This window comes from Hyperolius riggenbachi, chromosome 1 (genome assembly GCF_040937935.1).
Source record: "Hyperolius riggenbachi isolate aHypRig1 chromosome 1, aHypRig1.pri, whole genome shotgun sequence".
NCBI lineage: Eukaryota > Metazoa > Chordata > Amphibia > Anura > Hyperoliidae > Hyperolius > Hyperolius riggenbachi.
The window spans coordinates 579,429,411-579,454,120 of NC_090646.1; the positions used below are offsets into that span (position 1 = coordinate 579,429,411).

The 24,710-nt window shown below is 42.8% G+C and overlaps 1 protein-coding gene across 2 annotated transcripts in view; it reads right to left on the reverse strand.

The window, feature by feature from the left end:
- Nucleotides 1–240: 240 nt before the first annotated feature.
- The window catches only part of CCDC125 (coiled-coil domain containing 125), a 53,846-nt gene continuing 29,376 nt past the window's right edge, over nucleotides 241–24,710 (reverse strand). For both annotated transcript variants that reach the window (XM_068248057.1, XM_068248066.1), the window contains exons 5-12: nucleotides 23,334–23,411; nucleotides 18,073–18,158; nucleotides 16,259–16,341; nucleotides 16,054–16,169; nucleotides 8,812–8,916; nucleotides 6,823–6,997; nucleotides 5,122–5,255; nucleotides 241–676 (exon numbers count right to left, since the gene is read on the reverse strand). In XM_068248057.1, the coding sequence (XP_068104158.1) occupies nucleotides 347–676; nucleotides 5,122–5,255; nucleotides 6,823–6,997; nucleotides 8,812–8,916; nucleotides 16,054–16,169; nucleotides 16,259–16,341; nucleotides 18,073–18,158; nucleotides 23,334–23,411 (1,107 nt within the window). In that variant the 3' untranslated portion in view covers nucleotides 241–346. The remainder of the gene's footprint in view (nucleotides 677–5,121; nucleotides 5,256–6,822; nucleotides 6,998–8,811; nucleotides 8,917–16,053; nucleotides 16,170–16,258; nucleotides 16,342–18,072; nucleotides 18,159–23,333; nucleotides 23,412–24,710) is intronic.

Sequence of the window (24,710 nt, forward strand, 5' to 3'; positions counted from 1 at the left end):
TAAGTGTCCCAGAGTTTAAATACATGAACTATTGATTTTGTTTCTATTTCTCCCCTTCCCGCAGAAGTTGTATTCTGCCAGGAAAACTTTTATGGCTCTAATTTGCTTATCAGTAATGTTTACTATATTCCACACAAGGTAATGACAAGACAAAAGCTGTCACTTGCATGTTTGAAAATTAACTCCTTCAGGCAGCAAAATAAAATAAAAAAATAAAATAAGAGCCTGGTTATTAATATGTTCGGCACTGTACATACACGTTTATCTCAGCATGTCATATGTCGCCTCAGGTACACTTTCACCTGTAAAAGATAATCTTTACTGTACAACTACTATAAAACAGACATTATGTTGGAGACTCCTCTTCCTTACATTCTGTCCCTTGGTTTAAGATTTCTGCATTGTCTTGCTGAGGATAAACGTCTTTTAGCAGCAATGAAAAGGATGTTTGTAGGGCTATGTGTGGGTTTTGCTTTGTACTGTGGTCCCCTGGTGAAGCAGAGTCTGTAAGGCACAGGCATGGAGCAGCAGTCTCTTCTGGGTCCTCACTAGCAGAAGTCTTCTCAGAGTAGCCTTTCTCATGGTTTCTTGCAGCATCTACTTTCCGTTCTATAGTTTGTGCAAGCATGTAGCTCACCTTCCTCTGATGGGCTAAAGCTTCCTCTTTATCATTGAGCTGCAAATCCATCAACACAAATAACAGTGATTAAACATGAGTGCCATACTGTACATAAGAGGGTGCAAGTCTAGTTTAGGGGACTGAGCAGGAATCCTCACAGGGAACAGTTCTCCAGTAACAGTACCCTCTTACAGCACAAAGCGTTGTGATTGGCCAAACAGTGTGGGCATAGTTTACTACAACCTATCTGAAACTTAACAGTTCAAGAGGCTGGTCCACCCAATCACATTAGCAGATTTTTCCTATGAGGTTTTCTGTTGGGTCCTCTAAACTAGACTAGCAAGCATGATAGTTTAAACATTACAACCTGCAGAAGGACAACTACAGCAGGAATTTGGATGGTGGGAACATAAACCTACATACTAATCTTTATATATCCCTCCAATACAACACAACTATAACCAGTCTTTCAGATATAAACTATGCTAAAGTGAACATCACAGTGGCATGCTTAGCATACTTGCTCTGTAGCACTATAGAACTGAATTGGATTCCCAGCTAGGATGCTATCTATCTGCGTGAAGCTTGCATGTTCTTCACAGTGTTAGCATGTGTTTCTAGTTTCTTTCCACAACCCAAAACATACAGATAGGTTAAACTGACTTTCGCCAAAGAAATTCCCACCTTACCTGACCACTGGCCTTAGTTGCACATGCACTTCAAGACCAAGAGGAGAAAAACACTCTACAAGTATTCGCTCTTTCATGAGAACCATACTGACTAGGGATGAGTGTTCTGACTTGGAACCCTGTTCCGAATGATTCAGAACAGAACTCGAATCTCAACTAAAGCAGAAAGCGACAGGGAGGGTCAACTCACCCTTGTCGCCAGCTCTGTGCATTTCCCTCCACTTAGCGTTCAAGCTCTCCAGCTAAAGTACTTCCTACTTCCGGTTGTGAAGGAGGAAGTCCAGTTGCCTAGTGGGCAGCACAACAGCTAAGTGGCTAGCACCATAACTATGCAGCTCCAAAGTCTCAGGATCAAGTAGAATCTGTATGTTTTCCATAGGTTTCTTAAAAAAATAAAAACTTGGGACATGTGAGAGGAAACCTCTACATTACAGTGGCTAAAGGACAACTGTAACGAGAAGAACACTGAGGCTGCCATATTTGTTTCCTTTTAAACAATACCGGTTACCTGGCTATCCTGCTTATCTGCTGCCTCTAATACTTTTACCTGTAAACCCTGAACAAGCATATGCAGATCCGGTGTTTCTGACATTATTGACAGATCTGACAAGATTTGCTGCATGCTTGTTTCTGTTGCGGTTCAGACATTACTGAAGCCCAAAAAAGATCAGCAGTGCTGCCAGGCAACTGGCATTGTTTAAAAAGAAATAAATATGGCAGGCTTCATATCCCTCTCGTTACAACTGTCCTTTAAGTAGCTTCTCCCCCAAACTAGCCCTATAATGAGGTAGGGACATCTGACTTTAATCCCTTTGGGAACTGTAACTGGTATGAATTGCTCAATGCTTTCAGTAAAGAAATGAGGAAAGCGTGTCAGCACTATAAGACATGTAGAAAATAATAATATGCTCTGCTCTTACCAAAACAAGTTTGGCAATATCCTGATAACCACTTATATACTGGGAGGGAGAGGTTTAAAACCTAGCAAACACAGAATAACAGATCAGGAGCTGCATGCACCAGATATTCTATAGCAAAGCAGCTAGATACAAATCTTCCTCATCTCCCTCTCACTGCACCAATGTAACATGCGCTTCACTGATTCTTACAGGTGCAGTTGTTTCTCCCTAAAATACCTTTGTTTTCTGTGGTACGGGGAGTGGCACGTTTACTGAAATCTGGTGATTGGAATAGGATACACTTGCATTAAAATATCAGCTCCCGTGGAGGTGTCTGTTACATTACTTTAACCACTTTATCCACCACTACAGTATATCTAAGTCCTCTGTGACTTCATCTAAGCCACGAGTCAGTAGATATACGTCTTGTAGCAGAAGCAGTGCTGTGCAGGATTGGGCTTGCCCCTGTGCACATTTCTGGCACTATCTGATGCAGAACTAATATGTTTCCTGAGCTAATGAGATTGATTTTTACCATTAAATATACTTTTATTTTCTCAGTTCATAGTGAAAAATACACTCTGTAGCAGTATTTCAATCAAATATCTTCACCATAAATTGTGACAGGAACATAATGTAAGTTTTGTGGTAAGCGGTAAGAATGGCCAAACAAAATTTGTGTTTTTTATCTACAGTTGTACTTTTTATTTTTAAACTGGAATTGGTAAAACTGAGAAATAATGTGTTTTTCTATTTTTTCCCATTAAAATTCATAGAAAACAAAAATTGTTCAAGGGAAAAAAATGGCATTCATTTCTGTGTCATAAGTAGGGATAAAGTTATTTCTGATTAAATAAACTGTCAAAACTGCTCTGGTCCATAAGGGGTACAAAAGGTCTGGATGCAAAGTGGTTAAGGTGGCAACAAATTGTGACTGTCCCAAGTCCCTATAAACAGCAGACCAATGACAGAGCAGGACATAGCCTGTAACTGGAGGTCGAGGCTTAAAGTGAATGGGAACCGCATTTAAAAAAAGGAGATACATACTTAACCAAGGAGAAGGAAGGCTCTGGGTCCTATAGAGCCTTCCGGCTCCTCTCCTGGTCCCATCGTCCCGGTGCAGGCTCGCCCGGTAGCAGTATTTGACTAAAGCCAGCACAGGATAGAGATTCGCGCGCGCAAACGTCAGCGATCGAATCGCGGCACTTTGCGCGCACAAAAGTCCGCGAACGGCACTTCATGTGCTAACTGTTTAGCACACCCGTGCTAAACAGTTAGCACCGCTTTGTGAATCAAGCCCCAACAGTGCATGTTTTGTGGAAATCCACAGAGGTAGGTAATCAGCTCTGCTGAGACACTAATTCCCTCACCTGTTAAGGTCTGTGGTTTCCTGTAAAACATGCACTGTTGGTGGGCCTTGAGGACAGGGTTGGGGAACTCTGCCCTAAAGGAGATACGGTACTTAAAGTACACCCGAGGTGAAAATAAACTAATGAAATAAATGATTGTACCCATCTTCCTTCTCCTAAATATAACTTAAAGAGACACTGAAGCGAGACTAAATCTCGCTTCAGCTCTCATATATAGCAGGGGCACGTGTGCCCCTGCTAAAACGCCGCTATCCCGCGGCTAAACGAGGGTCCCTGACCCCCCAACCCACCCCCCGCAAAAGTTGGTCGCAAAGGTTGGTCGTAGAATATGCTTCCTAGAGGCAGGGATAACGGCTGCAGCCCTGCCTCTCAGCGCGTCTCTCAGCCGCGCATCGCCGCCTCTCCCCCGCCCCTCTCAGTGAAGGAACACTGAGAGGGGCGGGGGAGAGGGGGAGATACGAGCTGACAGACGCGCGTGGGGCAGGGCTGCGGCGGTTAGCCCTGCCCCAATGCGGAAGCGCTCCCTCGCATTACGGAGGGGGTTTGGGGGGACAGGGACCCCCGTTAAGCCGCGGGATAGCGGCGTTTTAGCAGGGGCATATATATGAGGTCTGAAGCGAGATCTATTCTCGCTTCAGACTCTCTTTAAGATATTCCACAGTTTTATTTTATGTTTAAATCTATTTTTTAAGTTTTAACTATTTTATTGTTTTTGCTCAATGACACATTCATTGAAGTATGCCAGAACTAAAATCTATGAACTACTGACCCTTTTTATCTCTTTCCTGCTCTCAGAAGGCATTTTCTACTAGAAAAGTGTTTTATAGTTGGAATTTCTTATCAGTGAGGGTCACACTGTAGCCACTTCCTGTCCGAGTCAGGACTGAGTCAGCCACTTACATACCTGATGTTTAACTCTTTCAGGCAGAGAAAGAAAAAATGGAGCACAGCATAGTTATTTGTGTGCTAGGCACTGTACATACCCATGTCTATCTCATAATGTCACATGTCACCTCGGGTATCCTTTAAATGGTGTGGGGAGGGGGAGGAGGAACCGCGGCAGCAAGCATTTAATTACCTTTGGAGGACTGCTCCCTAGCACCCCATCTGTATGCAGGCCTCCATCTTGTCTGTCTCGGCCATAGCTAACACAGATAGACATGCCTGCAGTGATGATGTGTTGCGCCGGGCTGACTACATCTCACGGCACGCATTGTAGCAGCCAGGACAGTCCCATATCACAGCAGGCACTGCATTATATGCACCAGAGACGGGCAAGATAGTGTACCGCATACAGATGGGGGCTAGGGAGAAGCCCAACACCCCCTTGGGGGGATAGATGGATTTATATTTTGTTTTGCTAATTAGGTCGCTCTAAGGACCACAGTTTGTAATCTCTCAGCTGTAGTAAATCCCCCTCCTCAAATTGCTGTAAGAGTAATAGAAGCCATGAATTGGTAAAATTAAACATAATAACATTATCAGGGTTAGTTTAACATCTTACATCGAGTAACAGATGGCCCAAATGTTGTGTATGAACTCACCAGATCAATTAAGACTGTGAGGACCTGCTGTGGGTCGTCCATGGAATCCAAGCTGGCACTATCAATGGATGAAATCAGCATGCCTTTTAGCTTCTGGCCCAAGCTCTTGTTCTTATCTTTTGCCAGTGCATGTCCTATAAGAAAAAGTAGAAGTGAGAAGTAGAAAGTCAGAAGCGAGCAAGCTCAACTATCATACCTCTCTAGTTCCTGTGAAGTGTTCCATTTACCTGGGTCATGTTGTAGCCAAAGAAATAAAAAGTAGCTTCAAATTGACACCTTTATCTGTTCTACTTTAACTAGAAAACATTTCCAATTATTCCAGCCAAGAGTCTAGCTAATAGACACAATCATGAAGGTGTTTAATTGCAAAGGTGTGTAATGCTGGGGATACACGGTACGTTTGTGTACCGTGTATCGACCAGCTGATAATATTCAGCTGGCCCAATCAAGCCGCTCGACTCCCGCCTGCTCGATCCCCGCCGGCGGACAATGGCAGGGAATCGAGCGCTGATAAGGAAGCGCCGGCGGGGACGAGCGGTAATTGATGCGGGCGGGCGGGGACGCGGCTGGGGTCGATCCGGTGGCCAATCGGCCGCCGGATCGACCCGTGTGTTCACAGCATAATGCCTGGTACAAACCATGCAATTTCCTGTCAGACGGGACAAAATCGATTATTTCTGACAGGTCCGATGTGATTTCCGATCTGATCGGTTTTCCAATCACTTCTATACAAAATCTATCAGAAAAACAATTGGGAATCAGATCGGACCTGTTAAAAATAATTGATTCGACCAGTCTATCTGATGGGAAATTGCATGGTGTGTCATGTATATTCTATTTCCCATGTGCAAAGCATATGAAACACTGGAGGAATGAGACATAAAATGCTACATACACTTTTAATATCAGGGAATATTTAGCTTAAAGTGGTCTGAAAGCCAGCATTTCTACTTTGCTCCAAAAGATTATTCACAGCTTGAAAGCTACTATTGCAGAATTTTTTTTTAGCAGAACATCACTGAAATGGTTAAATAAAGCACTTTGTCCTGCTATTCAGCTTCAAATCTGCATCCAAACTGGAGATAACAGTATCTTTGTTTGCATTCCGGTGTTGATACAAGTGTGTAAACACAGTGTAACAAGTGAAAAGGAGCTCTCTGTGTAGCTCTCTGTGCTTCAGACACACACACACACACACAGTTCAGAACAGCTAATTGGAAGATGTTAATATAGAATAAAAAACAGTTTCAATAAAATGTAATGACAGCTTTTAGGGCATGATAAACTATACTTTGGAAACTTGTAATTTTTAAAACAGACAATATTACTTATGCACAAAAGCAAATATGATAACTGTATGAGTAATAAAAAGTAGGAAAACACATTTTTATTGAATGCTATGTCGGAGTTTCAGACCACTTTAAAGTAGAACTTAACTCAGCACTTCCTTTCTGCTCTGAAAGATTATACACAACATGATAAGCTTTATGGGAAAAAAACAACATTTCTTCATTACAATTTATGGAAATGCTAAAAATCTGAAGTCTATTCAAAGCTGCTGAAAAGTAGTAATTAGACACTTTGATATGGCTAAACAAACACAGAAATGTGAATTTCTTCACCAACTATATGTAGAATAAAGACTTTTCATTGTGTGTTGTGCAAGAGTTCAGGACAGAAATGTGACAAGACCAGCATTACCATCCTCTTTAAGACGTTTCCAACTATTCATCCTTTTGCTCCCTTTCTTACAGAGCCTCTCTAGGTCACTCTTAGGCAAGTTCTCATTTCTGCGCTTCAACTGCTGCTCAAAAGCAATACGAAAAGCATCAGCCATTAAATATGCTTCTTCTTTACTCTTCTTCTCCACTTCATGCTGCAAAAGCAAAAGACTGCAATGAAACAGAAGCACACTCATGCATGCCCGTCTGAATCTTTACCTTTACAGTCTAACTAAACCCCAACATTCTAACGGCAATCAAGATGATAAGCAAGTAGGTCGTTTAAAAACAGCCATCGGTCATTTTTAATCAAATTAATCATTAATATGTAGTCTTTTATGCATACAAACAATCATTAACCCTGTGCACTGAAAACCATTCACAACAAGCTAGAACTCTAGTAATGTTAAATACAACTTGAATGCAAGTTGTATTTGGTTGCACAAATGGAGGATATTTGCTTCCAAAATGGTTTTCATGAAAAAGCATTCTGTACTTATTTATCGGCCAAATGCACAAAAATGAGGTTTACTCGCCTGGGGCTCTCTCCAGCCCCTTGCAGCAGACTGTCCCACGCCGACCGCTCTGCTCCCCACTGTTCGCCCGGTCTCGGTATTCAGGCCGAACGCGGGGTCAGCCTAACTGCGGCTGCGCGAAGCGCTGCTGTCAATTACGGCCACGTAAGGCCGACCCCGCGGTTGGCCTGAATACCGAGCCCGGAGACCAGGCGAACGGCGGGGAGCGGAGGGGTCGGTGTGGGACAGTCGGCTGCAAGGGGCTGGAGAGAGTCGCAGGTGAGTAAACCTCATTTTCGTGCATTTGGCTGATAACTCCTTTAACCTCCTAAGGACCGCCTAACAGCAATGGGCGTGATCAAGGTGGCAGCCCCAGGACCGCCTAACACCAATTGGCATCAAGTCCTGGGGCGGGGATTTGCAGGAGATCGCACAGGCCGATGTGTGCGCATCTCCGCATGGATGACAGAGGAGCGATCTGCTATCATAGGCTGAAGCCTATGACAGCCAATCGCTATAATTGGCTGGTGGGGGAGGGAGGGACTGGAAGAAAGTATTTTTAAAAAACAGGCAAATTTATTGATAAAATAAAGATATAAATATTGACACAAAAAAATAAACACGGGGGGGGGGGCTTTCTGTTGGTGGGGAGAAAAGGGGGGGGGGTATCACTTGTGTGCTGAGTTGTGCGGCCCTGCAGCGAGGCTGCAGTGGCCCTTTTTGTGAAAAAAAGGAGGGGGGGGGGGGGGGTAAAGCCTGTGGTCCTGAAGTGGTTAACCATGTCACCTGCATAGAGGTTTGCTCCAAGTTGAAAGGCTCCCTGCATGGTTCTACCAAGGATAAGCATAGTTTCCTTTGCTTGTGCGTATATTTTAGCAGCCATTGTGGTCTGGCTACAGGCTGTAACTCTCCTGCTCCAGTGTCAGTGCAGCCTATTTATATAATGGAGTAAGTAGTGCAGTTTTTGCTCCCTGTCCCTGGATATTTTAGATTGTGTTATGTACATGCATGTGTTCCCTAGAGTGGTAAAACCAGACTGGCCCCGAGTGAATCCCAGGTTTATGAGCATGAAATGTTTGCTTGCTTGTCGATTAGTGCGGGTGGAGTAGGAACACTTTCAACTTGGAGGAAACCTCAACGCTGGTAAAAGGTTTTAATTCAGAATGATTTTGCATGCAAGCCATAGCCCAATAGATCATTTTTAACACATCCAGGCCAGGTTTGCTAGAACACTTATGACCTGAAAAAACATGCAGCCCAGGTGTACCTCAGTGAATAAGGCCAACAATGGAAAAGCATTCGTAAGGCATTTTAACAAATACAGGAAAAAATGGATAACCAAAGTCAGTCTGGTCAGGAATGTGGCTTGTGAGAAATAATCATTTTGAAAAAGATGCAAAATTAGATGTCTTATGTTAATATACAACAAAAGCCAACAAGTACTGGAGACTCACTTCCTGTCGGAGTTGGAGGAGCTGTTTGCGTGTTTCGGCAGACATCTTTGCACATGAACAGGGTTCTCTTCCAGGACCGCATGCGCAAGCACCAAGCACTGCAAGCTGCGGAACAGGTTTCATCTACATTAATCATCTCAGAATGCAACATTCTGCATGCCATCAACTCTATATTACACAAATATCAAAACAGCTTTCTCCAATATTTCATTTCTAATAGAAACACAGATATGATTAGTGGGGAAAATTCATTTTTCATTGTGTAAGTCCAGGAATAAAAGATACTACCCCTCTGTTTGAAGGGGTAATCCCAAAGGAGGAAAAAGATAATGGGCGCTAGAAGAATGTATGGAAAATCAAGCCAGTCTGAGTAAAATGTTTCGGATCAGCTGATCAATTCTGGCAGGATTCCACTCTAGTAAATGGGATTCCACTCTAGTAACGGGGAATCACTGATCAGAATCTTTCCTTGCTAATCTCCAAAGCGCATTTCCCTACATGGGCCCTGGTACTGCATTCATGTCCTTCCACTTCCTCAAACTCAACATGAGTAAAACAGGAATTGTGATTTTTCCACCATCGCTATCTACACCCCCACCAATTGCAACCATAATTGTACACCCCAATAACCTCGACCTCTAAGGCCCACAGCTTGGGAGTTATACTTGACTCAGAGCTCCGATTTAAACCTCACATTACTTTATTGTATGCGTACAGCGCTCCCACTATGCGGCACAGACCTGATATAATGTATAAACTGTAGCAGGTAGGCGTTCCCTCCTGATACCATGTATAATAAAATGTCCTAAATTTCAATGTCCTCCTTCGATGGACTATAGTACACAGATTTCTTCTATACAGTCCAAAAAATGACCTATCAGCGGTGTCACCACTTCACTCTACTTCCATCAACATGAGCATGGTTGGTGTACAATATTATACTCTCACCAATGTCCAAGGGCTGACATATATAGATATCAGCAGACACGTTTCATTACAATTCACGCAGCATAGGTCCTCAGCAACTTCCCCCTGTAAATGTCCTACACAAACAAGGGAAAAGACATAGCGTAATCCTGCTTCAAAGCAACTTCCAAACAGCTCCCACCACCAGTGAGGTTTTAGCTCAACTTCAGCACCTTCCGTGTGTGTGCAATCACCATGCACCCCACACCACTAGTACATAAAACGCTCACCGGATAGGTTGGCTGACCGGCTACAGACCAGCAAATGCGTTTGTAGTCTCCCGTGTCAAAGGATCTGAGGTTGGACCAGCTGTATCCTCTCTGGTCGCCCGCTGATTGAGGTCTGAAGCTGCTGCAAGCAGCTGGACAGCAGACGTTTGAGCAGCCCTTTGGGATCACCTGTGCAGGCAGAGGTCTACTTTCCACGACTGACAGTCCCGTTCTGCGGTCACATAAAAGGTGGCATGAGGCCGGGGAAGAAGATCCTTATAATGGGCATTGTTGGAATGAATCCAGAGAGGATACAGCTGGTCCAACCTCAGATCCTTTGACACGGGAGACTACAAACGCATTTGCTGGTCTGTAGCCGGTCAGCCAACCTATCCGGTGAGCGTTTTATGTACTAGTGGTGTGGGGTGCATGGTGATTGCACACACACGGAAGGTGCTGAAGTTGAGCTAAAACCTCACTGGTGGTGGGAGCTGTTTGGAAGTTGCTTTGAAGCAGGATTACGCTATGTCTTTTCCCTTGTTTGTGTAGGACATTTACAGGGGGAAGTTGCTGAGGACCTATGCTGCGTGAATTGTAATGAAACGTGTCTGCTGATATCTATATATGTCAGCCCTTGGACATTGGTGAGAGTATAATATTGTACACCAACCATGCTCATGTTGATGGAAGTAGAGTGAAGTGGTGACACCGCTGATAGGTCATTTTTTGGACTGTATAGAAGAAATCTGTGTACTATAGTCCATCGAAGGAGGACATTGAAATTTAGGACATTTTATTATACATGGTATCAGGAGGGAACGCCTACCTGCTACAGTTTATACATTATATCAGGTCTGTGCCGCATAGTGGGAGCGCTGTACGCATACAATAAAGTTATCCAATTAGGGAGGTGATACCCCCAGCGTACATAGCGATCCACTAGGGCGGAGTGGTGATAATCATATGTGTAAAACCTCAAAGTCAGTCAGGTAAGAGGAGCGCCCATACCACAAAAGTAACAAATTAAACCTCACATTGCCTCATTAACTACCGTCTGCTATTTCCAGCTCAAAAATAGATTACGTATTTGTCCCTTCCTTACACAAGAGGCCACCAAAATGCTTGTACACGCCGTAATCGTCTCCCGTCTAGATTACTGCAACACCCTGCTCTGTGGTCTACCAAAGAAAAGGTTAGCACCTCTCCAATCTCTTCTAAACTCCGCTGCCCGCCTCATTCCCCTCTCCACCTGCTCCTCTGACGCAGCCCCACTGTGCCGTACCCTCCACTGGCTGCCTATTACTCAGAGGATCATGTTCAAACTCCTGACTAACATACAAAGCTCTTCATGAGTTGTCCCCTCCATACATCTCCTTACTAATCTCTAGATACTGTCCCACCTGCAACCTCCGCTCCTCCCAAGAAATTCTCCTGGCCTCTAACCTGATCACCTCCCCTCATGCTTGCATCCAGGACTTCACACGAGCATCACCCCTTATTTGGAACTCTCTTCCACAGCCTGTTATATCATGCTCCAAAGCTGGACATCTTCAAACGCACTCTTAAAACATAACATTTTATAGCCCCTATTTACATATCTGTTCACAATGTAATAAGAGGCAAAGGCTCACTGCCTCATCCATGCCTCCTCCCCCTCCCCCCCCCCCCCCCCCATTTCGTCTCCTTACCTAGTGTGTCCTCCCACTACCCTTTAGATTGTAAGCTCGCAAGGGCATGGTTATCCTCCTAATGTTTACTGTTTTTGTTGCAATATTTGTGCTGCTTGAGACTCTGCTGTACATTTTTTGGTTGTACATATGTTCCCCTTGTCGTCTTGTTGTGCTTTGTAAAACGCTGTGGAATATGTTGGCGCTATGTAAATAAAAAATAAATGATTCTTTCCATTATGTGTGTCATTATATGCTCTAGTCCCTGGTGTCTTCAGAAGTGTTGCATCTGTCCCACCTAAGAACGTGGAGAATGGCGGTCTGTCCCACACTTGCTGCCACATTACTATGTGAAACTGAATGTCTCCTTTTAGGACAGAGGAGATGGTGTAGTCAGTTCAGCCTGTGCTTCACCTGGTACTGCAGGTCCAGATTTACATTGTGTTTATATTTGCTGACTGTCTTTACCCTGCAGACCATTTAAATAGCAGGTGCTGATTGGTGGCAAAGCATTTGCCTCTCCTTGTGTTTGTCCACCAAATATTACTCAACAACTCAAATCAGCACCAAGGGGCAGTGCTAGCGCTCATCCAGCTCTTTGTAGTGAAAAGTGGGAAATGAATGTCTCTATGGGTGCCCACTGGCCTGATTTTAGTTTTGTAAATTCTTTAAGGAAAGGAAAGTCCTTCACACTGCATAACACACAGAAATCAAATGTCAAACAATGCTCAACAGCTATTGGAGCAAATAATTCCACAGAATAAAACATTGCCAGCAGTTTATTACTTCTTTAAAATATACATGTGCTGTATGGTTTATTTTTATCTCCTTTTTTCCAATACTTAATAAATCAACCACTCCAATTTGTAATCCTTTGAGGGCCCTTTCACACTGGCGCGGTGCAGCATTTTACTGCAGCCTACCGCTAGGGCAATGTAAGTCTATGGGGGAGTTCACATTGCCTGTGGTGCGCTGCACCATAAGTACCCCATCTAACGCGAGCGCATACCTACGTTACCGTGCGGCGGATTGGAAGTCGTGTAAGGCTAGGGCGACATGCATGGTTTTTAAATGGATTGCTGCAGTTTTACGCGTAGCGTGGACGTCATTGATTCACCAACAGAAAGTAAGCTTCACTCCCTGTTGGCTGCTGGCAGACAGGGATTACTGCGTACTAACGTGGTAATCCACAAAGACCTGTTTTTGGCAGGGCGGTCCCCGAACTGCACGGCTACCACCAATCCACAGTGTGAAACTGGCCTGAAGGAAAATGCTGCCACATGCAAAAACATGTCTGATATGCAGTATATATCAATGCAGAAACACCTCTCAGTGTTCATGAAGCAGAAGCAATAAATAAGAAAAATTATAAAATTTACACACAAGAAAAAAAAAAAAACCAAACCAAAAAAAAAAAACTTCTTGCAGTCATCTACGCTGGATAAATATTGTCAGGTTTTCAGATATCGAGAATAAATAAAGATTTATTGATTGAATAAAAACATAAGTAACGTCCTTAAAAATATACCCTCATGGGATTGTATGGTTTATTATATATATTAGCAAGTGTATCCTGATTTATATTATATATTCATGCATGTTCGATTTATCATATGGATTACAAGAAATAGATCTTTTATATTATACTTTTATAAGATTTAAAGCTGTATAGTCAATTTAAAGCTGAGTAGTAGTAAAAATGTTTCTGTACTGTGTTAGCCAAACAATTTATGTAGGTAGAAAAAAACAAAGTCTTGTAAAAGTAATACCTTTTAATGGCTAACTGATAAAGTTAAATAATGCAAGCTTTCTAGGATCTAGTCCCCTTCTTCAGACATATTTCCAGATGTTAGCTGAAGTAAAACACTGATGCAGGTAAATAGTAAACACGTAGATGGCAGTTGTGCTGGTTACTGTTGAGTAGCTGAGTAGTGAAATTCCGAGAACATGTTTTAGTGACAGACTGTTGAATCAGAAATATTTTCCTCTGTCTGAAGAATGTAACTGGAGTAATAATCTTAATCTTTACGCTGGGTACGCACCATGCGGTTTCCCGATCGATCCGCGGGTCGATCGGGACGGATTCGACTATTTTCGATTTGCTAGATTCGGGCTTCGATCGTTCCTGCCGTTGATTTTGCATACTTAAAATGCAAATCGACGTCAGGAACGATCGAAGCCCGAATCGAGCACGTCGGAAATAGTCGAATCCGTCCCGATCGACCCGCGGATCGAGCGGAAAAACGCATGGTGTGTACCCAGCATTAGGCAAATCTTAAAAGTTTACTCTGCCTTGGACAATATTGAAGTTCCAGTGTCTCCATTTGCCGTCCAAAGGTTAGAAGTGAAGACAGCTTGAAGTTAGAATAAGGGATATATTCCTTGTATGAAAATCTTCATTATTAGGAATATTTCATAGTTTATAGTGGTTCTCACATATAATGTAGTAGAAGAAACATTATGTTCATATTCTTGTGTAAGTGATATATGAAATATATTTAAATATACTTAAATATTATATATCAGCTTATGCTCAGTTTCCACGTTTTTTTACAGAGACGGTCAGAGCTGCAATGTTTTAGTTTTAATGTTTAACTCCTAGGCCAGAAACCCAAAGAACCATAATTTACTCAGTTGACCAAACCTTGGGAAATTCCAGCTAAGTTTGTAAAAGCTTAGGATATAGCTAGTTTCATCTGGTTGTATTTAATAAAGCCCATTTTTATTTACTAAAGAAATGAACCATTGTTCCAGTCTAATGAATTGTCAAACAAATAATATGCTTGTTAGCTTAGGAGTTCAAAGTTTAAATGTTTTTATATACTCTCAGAATGCAATACGAGAGTGCCCTCTGCTGGAAAATTACACATCCAGAAATAAAGTCATATGGGTAATTATTAAATTGATATTCAAATGGGCTAGTTAATTAGAAGTTTGAAAGAATACACCCACCAACTCCAACTGGATTTTAATTAATCCACGGAGGGTGGATTATTGATAAGAGGGAACATAAATTAAGAGTGCACTGGATACTAGGGACACTCTCCTTTGAACACACTCTCTAAAGAAGACACTCTCTAAGGCCTCTTGCACACTGCAAGTGATTCCGATTCAGATTCCGATTTGCAGTTTGCTCCCTGCACACTGCAAATCGGAATCTGAATCGGATGTAAAAACTGATTAAAAAGCGGAATCTGAATCGAAATCACTTGCAGTGTGCAAGAGGCCTAAGGAAAATACACTCATCCTCTGAACGGAAAGAAGGGATCCTAGACTCTCACGCCCTACAAGAAACTTGCTATAAGAACTTAAGGCTGAGCATTTAATATAGTAAGACTCCTCCCATTATCTTTGTAGGAGGCCTTAGCTTTTGATTTTATACATCCGGTTATAGTTTATATGACCGTATCGCATAAAACGCCTGACTAAATGTGGCTCACCCTCTGCCTGACTTGAGCTTCCTTCTGGTCCTTAGTATAAATAAAAGATGAGGAACTGGCATAGTGAGGAGAAAAGTCATGGTAGGCAGATTGGTCAGCCCGTCTGTCTATCTTTCTCACTCATCTGTTCATCTAATGCCTAGTACACACTATACAATGTTCTGTTAGATTTTTCTGTTACATTTTCTGTAATTAGATTATTTTCTGTAAAGTACTGGTAGAGACTGGTCATTCTCTTTGGTGCATTGTCTTCTGGTTATCTCCTGCTGAGTAGAACAATACTTAAAGTGGATCCGAGGTGAACTTTTACACATTGCATAATTGTGTTCCTTTCCTATTGTTTATAGGGCATTCCCCAAGCCAAATACTTTTTTGTTTTTGTTTTAATACTCTAATTCCCTACAAACTAAAAAAGCCACACCCACAGGTTTTCAGAGAGCCTTGGCAGTAGCAAGGGCTCATGGGAGCTCAGTCTGGGCAGGAGGAGGGGGAGGTGTTACTAGTCATTGATTTCAGAGGAAGAGGGGAGGAGGAGAGGGGATTTGGCTGATGGCTCAAGATACAGATAAGCCTGCCTCTGTGTAATGTTTACAAACAACATGTCTGCTGTCATTGTATCACATGAATAAATAATCATATTCTATTAAAACTGTTTGCAGCTAGATTTGCTGTGTAAACCATCTAAACTTTAGAGAAGATATATAGACAAGTTACTTGTTATAGTTAGTTTTTCATCCCGGATCCGCTTTAATTGCTAAGCAGATAGATGATTAGAATAGATAATTTCCAATATGTATGATCTAAGGGCAGCCCAAACTCAGTATAGATGTAATCATATTACAGGTTATTACACCCAGACCAATTACTAAATAACTGCAGAAAGAAGAAGATCTTGCCATGGAGCACCAAACAAAACACTAAACATTGGGGTTGTAAAACTTGCCCAAAGAGCAGACTTACTTCAAGAGCTGTGACATCAGCCAGGCTGCATTTATCAAGAGGCAAATTGTCCTGGAACATTTTCTGCTGCTTCACATCCAGCATTGCAAGCAGCTCCTGACACTGCTGACTCAGAACTGGACAAACAGATACAACAAAATATGTAGAAACAGCATGTAACATTATAAAAGACATGTAAAGATTTATTTACCACCAATAAGCTTACTTGTATTTTCAGACTTCAGAGCTTTCACTTCATTAGTCCGCAATTCCAAACTTTCTTTCAAAGCTGTATTTTCACATTTTACGCTAATTGCATGAGGAAAAACTGCAAAATTAGTGAATGGTCTCTTGTAGATTAATAATTATGTGATACACAGTGTATGTAGGTAGGTATGTAGGTAGGTATAGATAGATAGATATATTATATACACACACAGTTACATAGTTATTTGGGTTGAAAAAAAAGACACATACGTCCATCGAGTTCAACCAGAGAACAAAGTACAACACCAGCCTGCTCCCTCACATATCCCTGTTGATCTATATCTATATCTGAGTGCAAAGTTGTGAAATGTAAGATTCTGATTTAGTGGTGGGATATGTTGCATTCAATTTAAACTTATATTTCCCAATTGATGTCAGTTATTGCTTATAGACTATTATTAATGGTCCTGAAAAAGTTTTCCACCAGAAGCGAAAATAATAAGATTACAGAAAAAACAGAAGTAGAAAACCAGACATTTGATTAAAATCTGAAGTCAGAGAAATATAGAAAGTAGATCTTGCCAAGTTCTATAATGATCCTTAATCTGCCATATCTTTAAAGTGACTCTGTGATGAGATGGATATGGAGGCTGCCATATTTACTTTGTTTTAAATCTTACTGAGCAGCATTATAAAACAAAATTGCCAGACGAACCTCCCCCTAAAGGTGCCCATAAATCAGAAGATTATGGGCAGATTCAACAAAGAGACAAATCTCGAAAAAATATCATTAGAGATAAATTTGTCTTTTCTTCGAAGCTGCCCAAATACTGCAGGCTGATTCCCATCTGATTTCGGCATGAAACATTTAGGGAATCGGCTGAGCCTGCCGCGTCCACCCAGTCACTGCCCCCCTAATTTAGAAGTATGGTCACAAGCATGGATGGCAGAAAATCATTTTCTGGCGTCCATGCTTGTGACCATATTTTAAAGGCACTTGTATTGGTTTGAAGAAGTGGACTGAGACCCGTGAACCGCGTTGTCCTTTTAATCGCGCCGAATAAATAATTTAACATTTTTACATTAACCCAGTGGTTTGGGTTCTTCCATTTGGAGTGGTTAAGACACCTCCCTCCACCTTATTTTGTTTCAATACATTACCAATTTTTAGGCACCTCCACCCCCCCCCCCCCCCCCCAGTTCTTTTGGTGCGAGGTTCATTGGCAACTTCTTTTTATAATGCTTCTCAGATCATGAATAATTTCAGTTGCCTGGTTGTCCTGTACATCTCCTTGGCTTTATTAACCTCCTGAGCGTTACGCCGCTCAGGAGGTTCTGCCATTTTTTGCCCGCCAGTCCCCCCCAGAGATCCCGCGTCTGAAAACCCTCTAGCTAGCACTAGGCTAGCTAGTATAATGCCCGGCACCCCCCGATCCCCACCGCTACCCGGTTTATACATTACCCAGCCTGGATTCAGCGATTGCCGCAGCCTCCCCGGACAGCTCCAGTCTTCACTATGTGCCTAAAACCCCCAGAATCTGCATAACTTAGATGTGGCAATATTTAAATGAATGACTGGGCAATCCCACTACAAGGTCATTCTAAATCACTAACACAGAATGAGCAGAATAGTCAGTCAGGTCAATTTAAGAAAGACCCGCGATGGTGATTTAGTAGCATTGCGTACATTCACAGAAGCAGGTCAAAAAGATAGGTTGTTCTATAAACAACTCCAGTAAGCATGAGTACTAATACAGATACTTTGTGTTACTGACCCAGAGCCAGTTTTGACATATTTGCTGCGGAGCAAGACTAAATAAATAATCGACTTACCAGTCATATTTCTCCTTCCATGACTGCTCCAGGTTTTTTAACCTGACCTGGTCAAACTCAATTTCCCACTGTAGCACATTTATCTCCTGCAAATACACAAACCAGACAAAACATCAGTACTGGTTACATTACACTGCTTGGGTCAGCAGCAACTTAAATATACAGTCAGCATATTCTGATATTTCTCACAGCCTCATTGCCTGTGATATTTCACACGGTCTCAATGTTTGTTTTGTGTGTTCATTAACCACAGATCAAACTCTGCGTGAAAGTGATTAATTTCTGCTGTTCCACCACAACAGGTGAAGTGTTGGAAGATCAGTGACCTGCGATTGTGGTAGCAGGAGGCTAAAAGGTTTGTTATATAGGGAGATACTGCTTGCTTGGCAGTTCATTGCTTGCTTTGCACTTGCCAACAGCCCTTATCTCCCACTATGCAATGAGGTTCACAATCGGGAAACGGTCATGGCATGACATCACACTGTTGGAGGGGTTTCACCTCAATATCAGCCATACAGACCCCCCCTCATGAACTATTAGAGAAAAGGTAAAGATTTCTTGTGGGAAAGATGGCTACTGGTTGGTATGAGGTTCAATACTGCAATAAACTTCTACATCTTGTGCTTGAAATTGCCACACTGGCCTAAATACCACACTCAGCCAGAAGGAGGGGAGGAGCAGGTGTATATTTAACCTCTTCACGACCAGCTAACGCCGATTGGCGTAAACTGGTCGTCTGCGGGTTTCCATGGAAAACGGCCGCATGAGAGGACTTTCCATGTCTGTTGACGGAGGGTGTTTCCGTGAACAGCCGGAGAGCCGGCGATCGCGGCTCGCCGGCAAAATGTAAACACGCGGGGAAGAAATCCCCACTGTTTACATCATACGGCGCTGCTACGCAGCAGCGCCGTAAGGCAGATCGGCGATCCCCGGCATCTGATTGGCCGGGGATCGCCGGCATCTGATAGGCGGAAGCCTATCCTTCAATGGAATTGCAGCCCAGGGAGGAAGAAGTAAGGAGGGAGCAGAGAAAACGCTGCGGAGGGGGGCTTTGAAGAGCCTCCCCCGCAAAGCGCAGCAAGCCGGCGCCGATCAGACCCCCCCAGCAGCACATCCCCCTAGTGGGGAAAAAAGGGGGTAAGTCTGATCGCCGTGGCATAATCCTGATCTGTGCTGCGGGCTGGAGAGCCCACGCAGCACAGATCAGGCAAACTACACCTGGTCGTCAAGTGGATAATTATACCAGAAGAGTTTTCATGTATTCTGCTTTAACAGCAAAACTCATTTATGTATTAAAATCCATAATTTTAAACAGTCTGTCTATCCCAAGGGCTGGACTGAAGTGCATTTTGGAGTACTGAGCGTTAGGAAATTCAGTGTATTTTTATAAATATACACAACTTTTTATTCAAGTCATTTTCTACCAATTAAGAACATTTCAATAACCCAAGTGGAAATGGTGCTTTAATTCATTTGTAGTATAAATGTGGAACAAAAACTGCTGAAAGCTGTGGACATCACAGGTCCGTTTCAGGTCGCCTAGGACCTTTCATTAAACAGTGCCACAAAAAACATATGCTATGCAAGCCCACCAAAACCGCAGGTAGACAGACCACCATGTGTGGGGAAGATGGTGGAACTAGGGATGGTCAATGAGATGCAAATCATTATGAATTGATGCAGGATTATGCAACTTTTGTATGCAAAATGTATCACATTACCTGGATGTTTAATAAGGGTATGGGAGAGTACTAACTTATTTCCTACAATACAACTCATGTCAATATACATTAATGCAACATATGTAAACACAGGCAATTCTATAACAGTTTATTGGGGTACCGATGGTATAAATACTTTCGGTTTGATCCACATTAAAACAAAACTTTAGTTTGCATATAAACATTAGTTTGGCTTTTAAAATGTATCAAACAACTAAATAGCAGCTGCTACTTAAGAGTGTCAAGATCCAGAAATCTGGTTATTGTGATCTAGCACCGCCTCCTCCCCATCTACATTACCAGTTAAAAAAAAAAATGATTACTACAATAGGGTGTAGTCACAAAACTATACCAAACTTTGCATATGCAGACACTTAACATGCGCATGTATAATTTGCTGGGTGTAATGCACAAGAAAAACGAGCGGAAGATAAGAGAATCTACTGCAGAATCGAACGGCAAAAATGATCGAGAGGAGAATCGAGAGTCAGAAACGAACCGTGTATTCCCAGCATAACACTTGTACACAAGGGTTACTGGCTGACTTATTAGTTCTTCCGTCCGATTGATTTCAGATTCGATTTTCCGATCGACACGTCGGAAATGATCTAATAAACTATCTAACAAAATTGTATGGTGCGTGCCAAGCATTACACATGCAATGTATAACACTGCAGTAAAAATGCATGTAAAACAGAACAGCCATTAAAAGCTTCTGCATTGCCGTTACTGGTCTCCAGGTGCAGAGACCTTTGCTCTTGCCACACATTCTCTCTTGGAAGTGGGTGCTGATCCTGCTACTAGGTACAGCACTCACTTCCTGTTTTACTGTTTGCATATAGTGCACATAAAGTTCATTACAATACAACTTGCATTATACACACACGGAATATATACGTTGCGTGTATCACAATTGTAGCAAATAGGGATGTCAATGAGATACAAATAACTTCAAGTTGATGCAGTATTATGCAAATGTATTCCATGTGGAAACTAACCAATCAAATCCTGCTGAGGTAAAGTTCAACTGGTCCATTTTGAAGCCGCATAAATGAACATACAAAGTTTGCATAATCCTGCATCAACTCGAAAATATTGTCATCTCATTCACTATCCATACCTGCTAGAATTGTAATAAATGCAAAATATACATTGAGTGTATAATGCGAATTGTACTATAAGTAACTTTATTTGCGCTGTATGCAAACGGTAAAGTTTAGTGAATACAGTTCACCCTCTCTGGTCTACCTAAAGACCCTAGAGTATAAACAGGAGGTGGGGCTTTTGGTGGCAGGGGTAAGCATTTGTGGCTGTAATATTAGAAAGCCCACCCTAACTAGCAGAAGTGCCACTACTTGTCTGCCTCCTAGCCTCTTTGGGTAAACAGGAAATAATGTCACTACTGTTTATATTGGCCAGGTTGGCTTGGAGGTGCTCTAGGCAACAGTTTTAAGAACTCTGTGTAAAGACATTCTAGATAGGAGGCCCAATTCATTTGATGAACTTTTGGGGCAAACAAATAACTGTTTACAGTTACCCTTTATTAAGCAGTACCAGTAGCATTTTGCAAACTGCTTTGCATTCCTTCCTTCTCCATATACAGTATACAAATATGTACAGTCAGCTAACCTGTGGGAGGTCTGCCTACGGGCAGCCTAAAGTTTATTCATACCAGCATTGCCAACTGGTTTCTCCAACTATTGACATAACTGCTTTATCAAGGTTCTAAATTTAGATTCAGTCTGCACCTTATCTGCAATTAGTCACAGAATCTGTATAAATATGTTGTTATGGAAAGCAATGTTAAGCCTAGTTCACATTGGTAAACAGTGATCACATGACTTTCTGTGCAATCTGCTTGTAGAGAACGAGGGCAACAAAACAGCACCTGAAGAGAAGGGATTGTGGGGACAATCTCCAAGGTAAGGCTTTCTAAATTATTATTACCAGTATTTATAACACGGACATCTTCCGCAGCGCTGTACAGAGTATATTGTCTTGTCATGTAACTGTTCCACAGAGGGGCTCACAATCTAATCAATATCGTGTAGTGTATGCATCATAGTCTAGGACCAATTTAGGGGTAAGCCAATTAACTTATCTGTATGTTTTTGGGATGTCGCAGTTAACCAGAGTGCACAGAAGAAACCCATGCTTACTCGGGGAGAACATACAACCTCCGTACAGATAGTGCCTGGCTGGGATTCAACCAGGGACCCATTGCTTCAAGGCGAAAGAGCTAACCACTACACCACTGTGCTGCCCATCAATTTATTACTATTATTATTTAGTATGGGCAGCACGGTGTCATAGTGGTGATGGCTCTCGCCTTGCAGCGCTGGGTCCCTGGTTCAAATCCCAGCAAGGTCAACATCTGCAAGGAATTTGTATGTTCTCCCCGTGTTTGTGTGGGTTTCCTCCAGGTACTTTGGTTTTCTCACACACTCCAAAAAACATACAAATAAGTTAATTGGCTTCCCCATAAAATTGGCCCTAGACTATGATACATACACAACACCAGGGGTGCCACACTTTTTTGGCTCGCAAGCTACTTTAAAATTCGCCGAGGCCAGGAGTTCTACCAATGTTTCAAATGCACATTCCCCCCCCCCCCCCCCCCAACGGAAAGGTAGTTAGGTATATGTGCCTTCAGTATAGGTTAGCTAGGTATATGTGCCTTAAGTATAGGTTAGCTAGGTATATATGTGCCTTCAGTATAGGTTAGCTAGGTATATGTGCATTTAGGATAGGTAGCTAGGTATAGAAGCACGTGTACTCATTGGCCTCAATTCACTAAGCTTTATCAAACACTTTATGGGTAAAATCTAATTTTGAATTCACTAAGGGGTTATAGATTTATTGAACCTTATATCGGTAAAACATTCGATAAATATATAACACCTTAGTGAATTCAAAATTAGATTTTACCCATGAGGTAAATTATCAAACGTTTGATAAAGCTTAGTGAATTGAGGCCATGATCACTTACCTCCCTCCAGCTCCGGTGGTGGTGTCTGCGGCTCGTCCTGGTCTTCACTCCCTTAGCCGCGGCTGCCTGGAGGGCAGATGTACAATCTGGCGACTGAGAAAGCGCTCCGGCGGGCAGCGTGAGTGGAGGCGGAAGTGTTGCTTCCAGCACCGCCCCCAGCCATAACACTGCGTCATGGCAGAGCCGCCCCTGGCCTCTCAACCACGAGATCAGCGACCAGCAGCAGAATCTGATCGGCCATGTTCTACAGCTGCCGGCCGCAAAATTCAATGGGTCGCGGCCGTGATCTACTGAGCAGGCGGTCGCGATCTACCGGTAGATCGCAATCGACCTATTGGGCAGCCCTGCACTACATGATACATAAATAGACATATGACTATGGTAGGGATTTGATTGTGAGCCCCTCTGGGGCAGTTAAGTGAAAAGACAATATATACTCTGTACAGCACTGCGGAAGAAGTCGGCGCTATATAAATACTAAATAATAATAATAATAATAATAATAATAATAATTATTAGTGAAATATTGAGGTTCGCTGTGTCACTCTGACCTTTTCCAGGTTTCTGCGATGCTCCTCAGCCTTGTGTAGCATTTCCTTAGTGTGACTGGTAGCTTTATCATATACAGCCTGCAAAATACAATCACAGAAAAACATTCATTTACATCTTGTGCACTGATAACCAGAACTCACTTTGCTCTTCATAATGTAGCTGCAGGTAAATCCCATTTCTCCACAGTGATATTGTTACTGACACAGTCAGTGACTGACCTCCAGAAAAGAGGAGTTAACCCATAAGAGTACTATGGATCATACACAAATCAATAAAAGCATGTGATGGTTCAAAGCTCATAATAAATTGGTTGAAAGAAATTTAGATTCAGACAAGGACTGCTGATGCAGAGAATTGCGTGCTGAGATTATTACTGTAAATACTCGAGTATAAGTCTAGAAATTTAGGTCTGATTCACTTCATAAATGTATTGGAGTCGACTTATACATGAGTCATGGGCAACACTGAGCTCAGCACACTAAGTAATGTGTGTACTAATAGTGACATTCCCGTTTGCTGCAATTTAGCATGTGGTAAGTGATACTTTGAAGAATGGAAATGCCAAGAAAACACAGGTCTGAAAGTCCTGGCCACAACAACAAACAAGGAAAGGGTGGGCAGGGGGGGAGGGGGGGGGGAAATACTGGGCTGCATAAAAGGGAGTGAGTAACTGCAGCACTTGGGGGCCTGGAGGAGGAATTGGCTGCACTTAAAGGATACCACAACCGAACGGTTGTGGTAAAATTGACTGCAGCACTGTGTAGGGTATGAGTACATACCTTCCGTGCCTCCAGCCCCCCTCCATCTGCCGTTGTTCTTAGTTTATAAATGCCGGTGTCCGGCGACTTTCCTGACCCTTACCCCGGACATACTGCGCCCTGTGTGCGCAGTATGTCCTTCCCTCTTGCTTCTGGCCGGCGCATAGTGCGAGGCTCAGAAGCACGCTGTCCCCTTTCTGCTGCGTGTGCGCTCCATTACACAGAGCGTCACATGCTAATCATGTGACGCTCAGTGTAATGGAGCACACACGCAGCAGAAAGGGGACAGCGTGCTTCTGAGCCTCGCACTATGCGCCGGCCAGAAGCAAGGGGGAAGGACATACTGCGCCATACTGCGCACACAGGGCGCAGTATGTCCGGGGTAAGGGTCAGGAAAGTCGCCGGACACCGGCATTTATAAACTAAGAACAGCGGCAGACGGAGGGGGGCTGGAGGCACGGAAGGTATGTACTCCTTATACCCTACACAGTGCTGCAGTCAATTTTACCACAACCGTTCGGTTGTGGTATCCTTTAAGGGACATGAGGGGTTAATGGCTGCAATACTGTATGCAATGCAATCATTAAAGTGAACCTCCAGACTAAAAATCGACTCAGC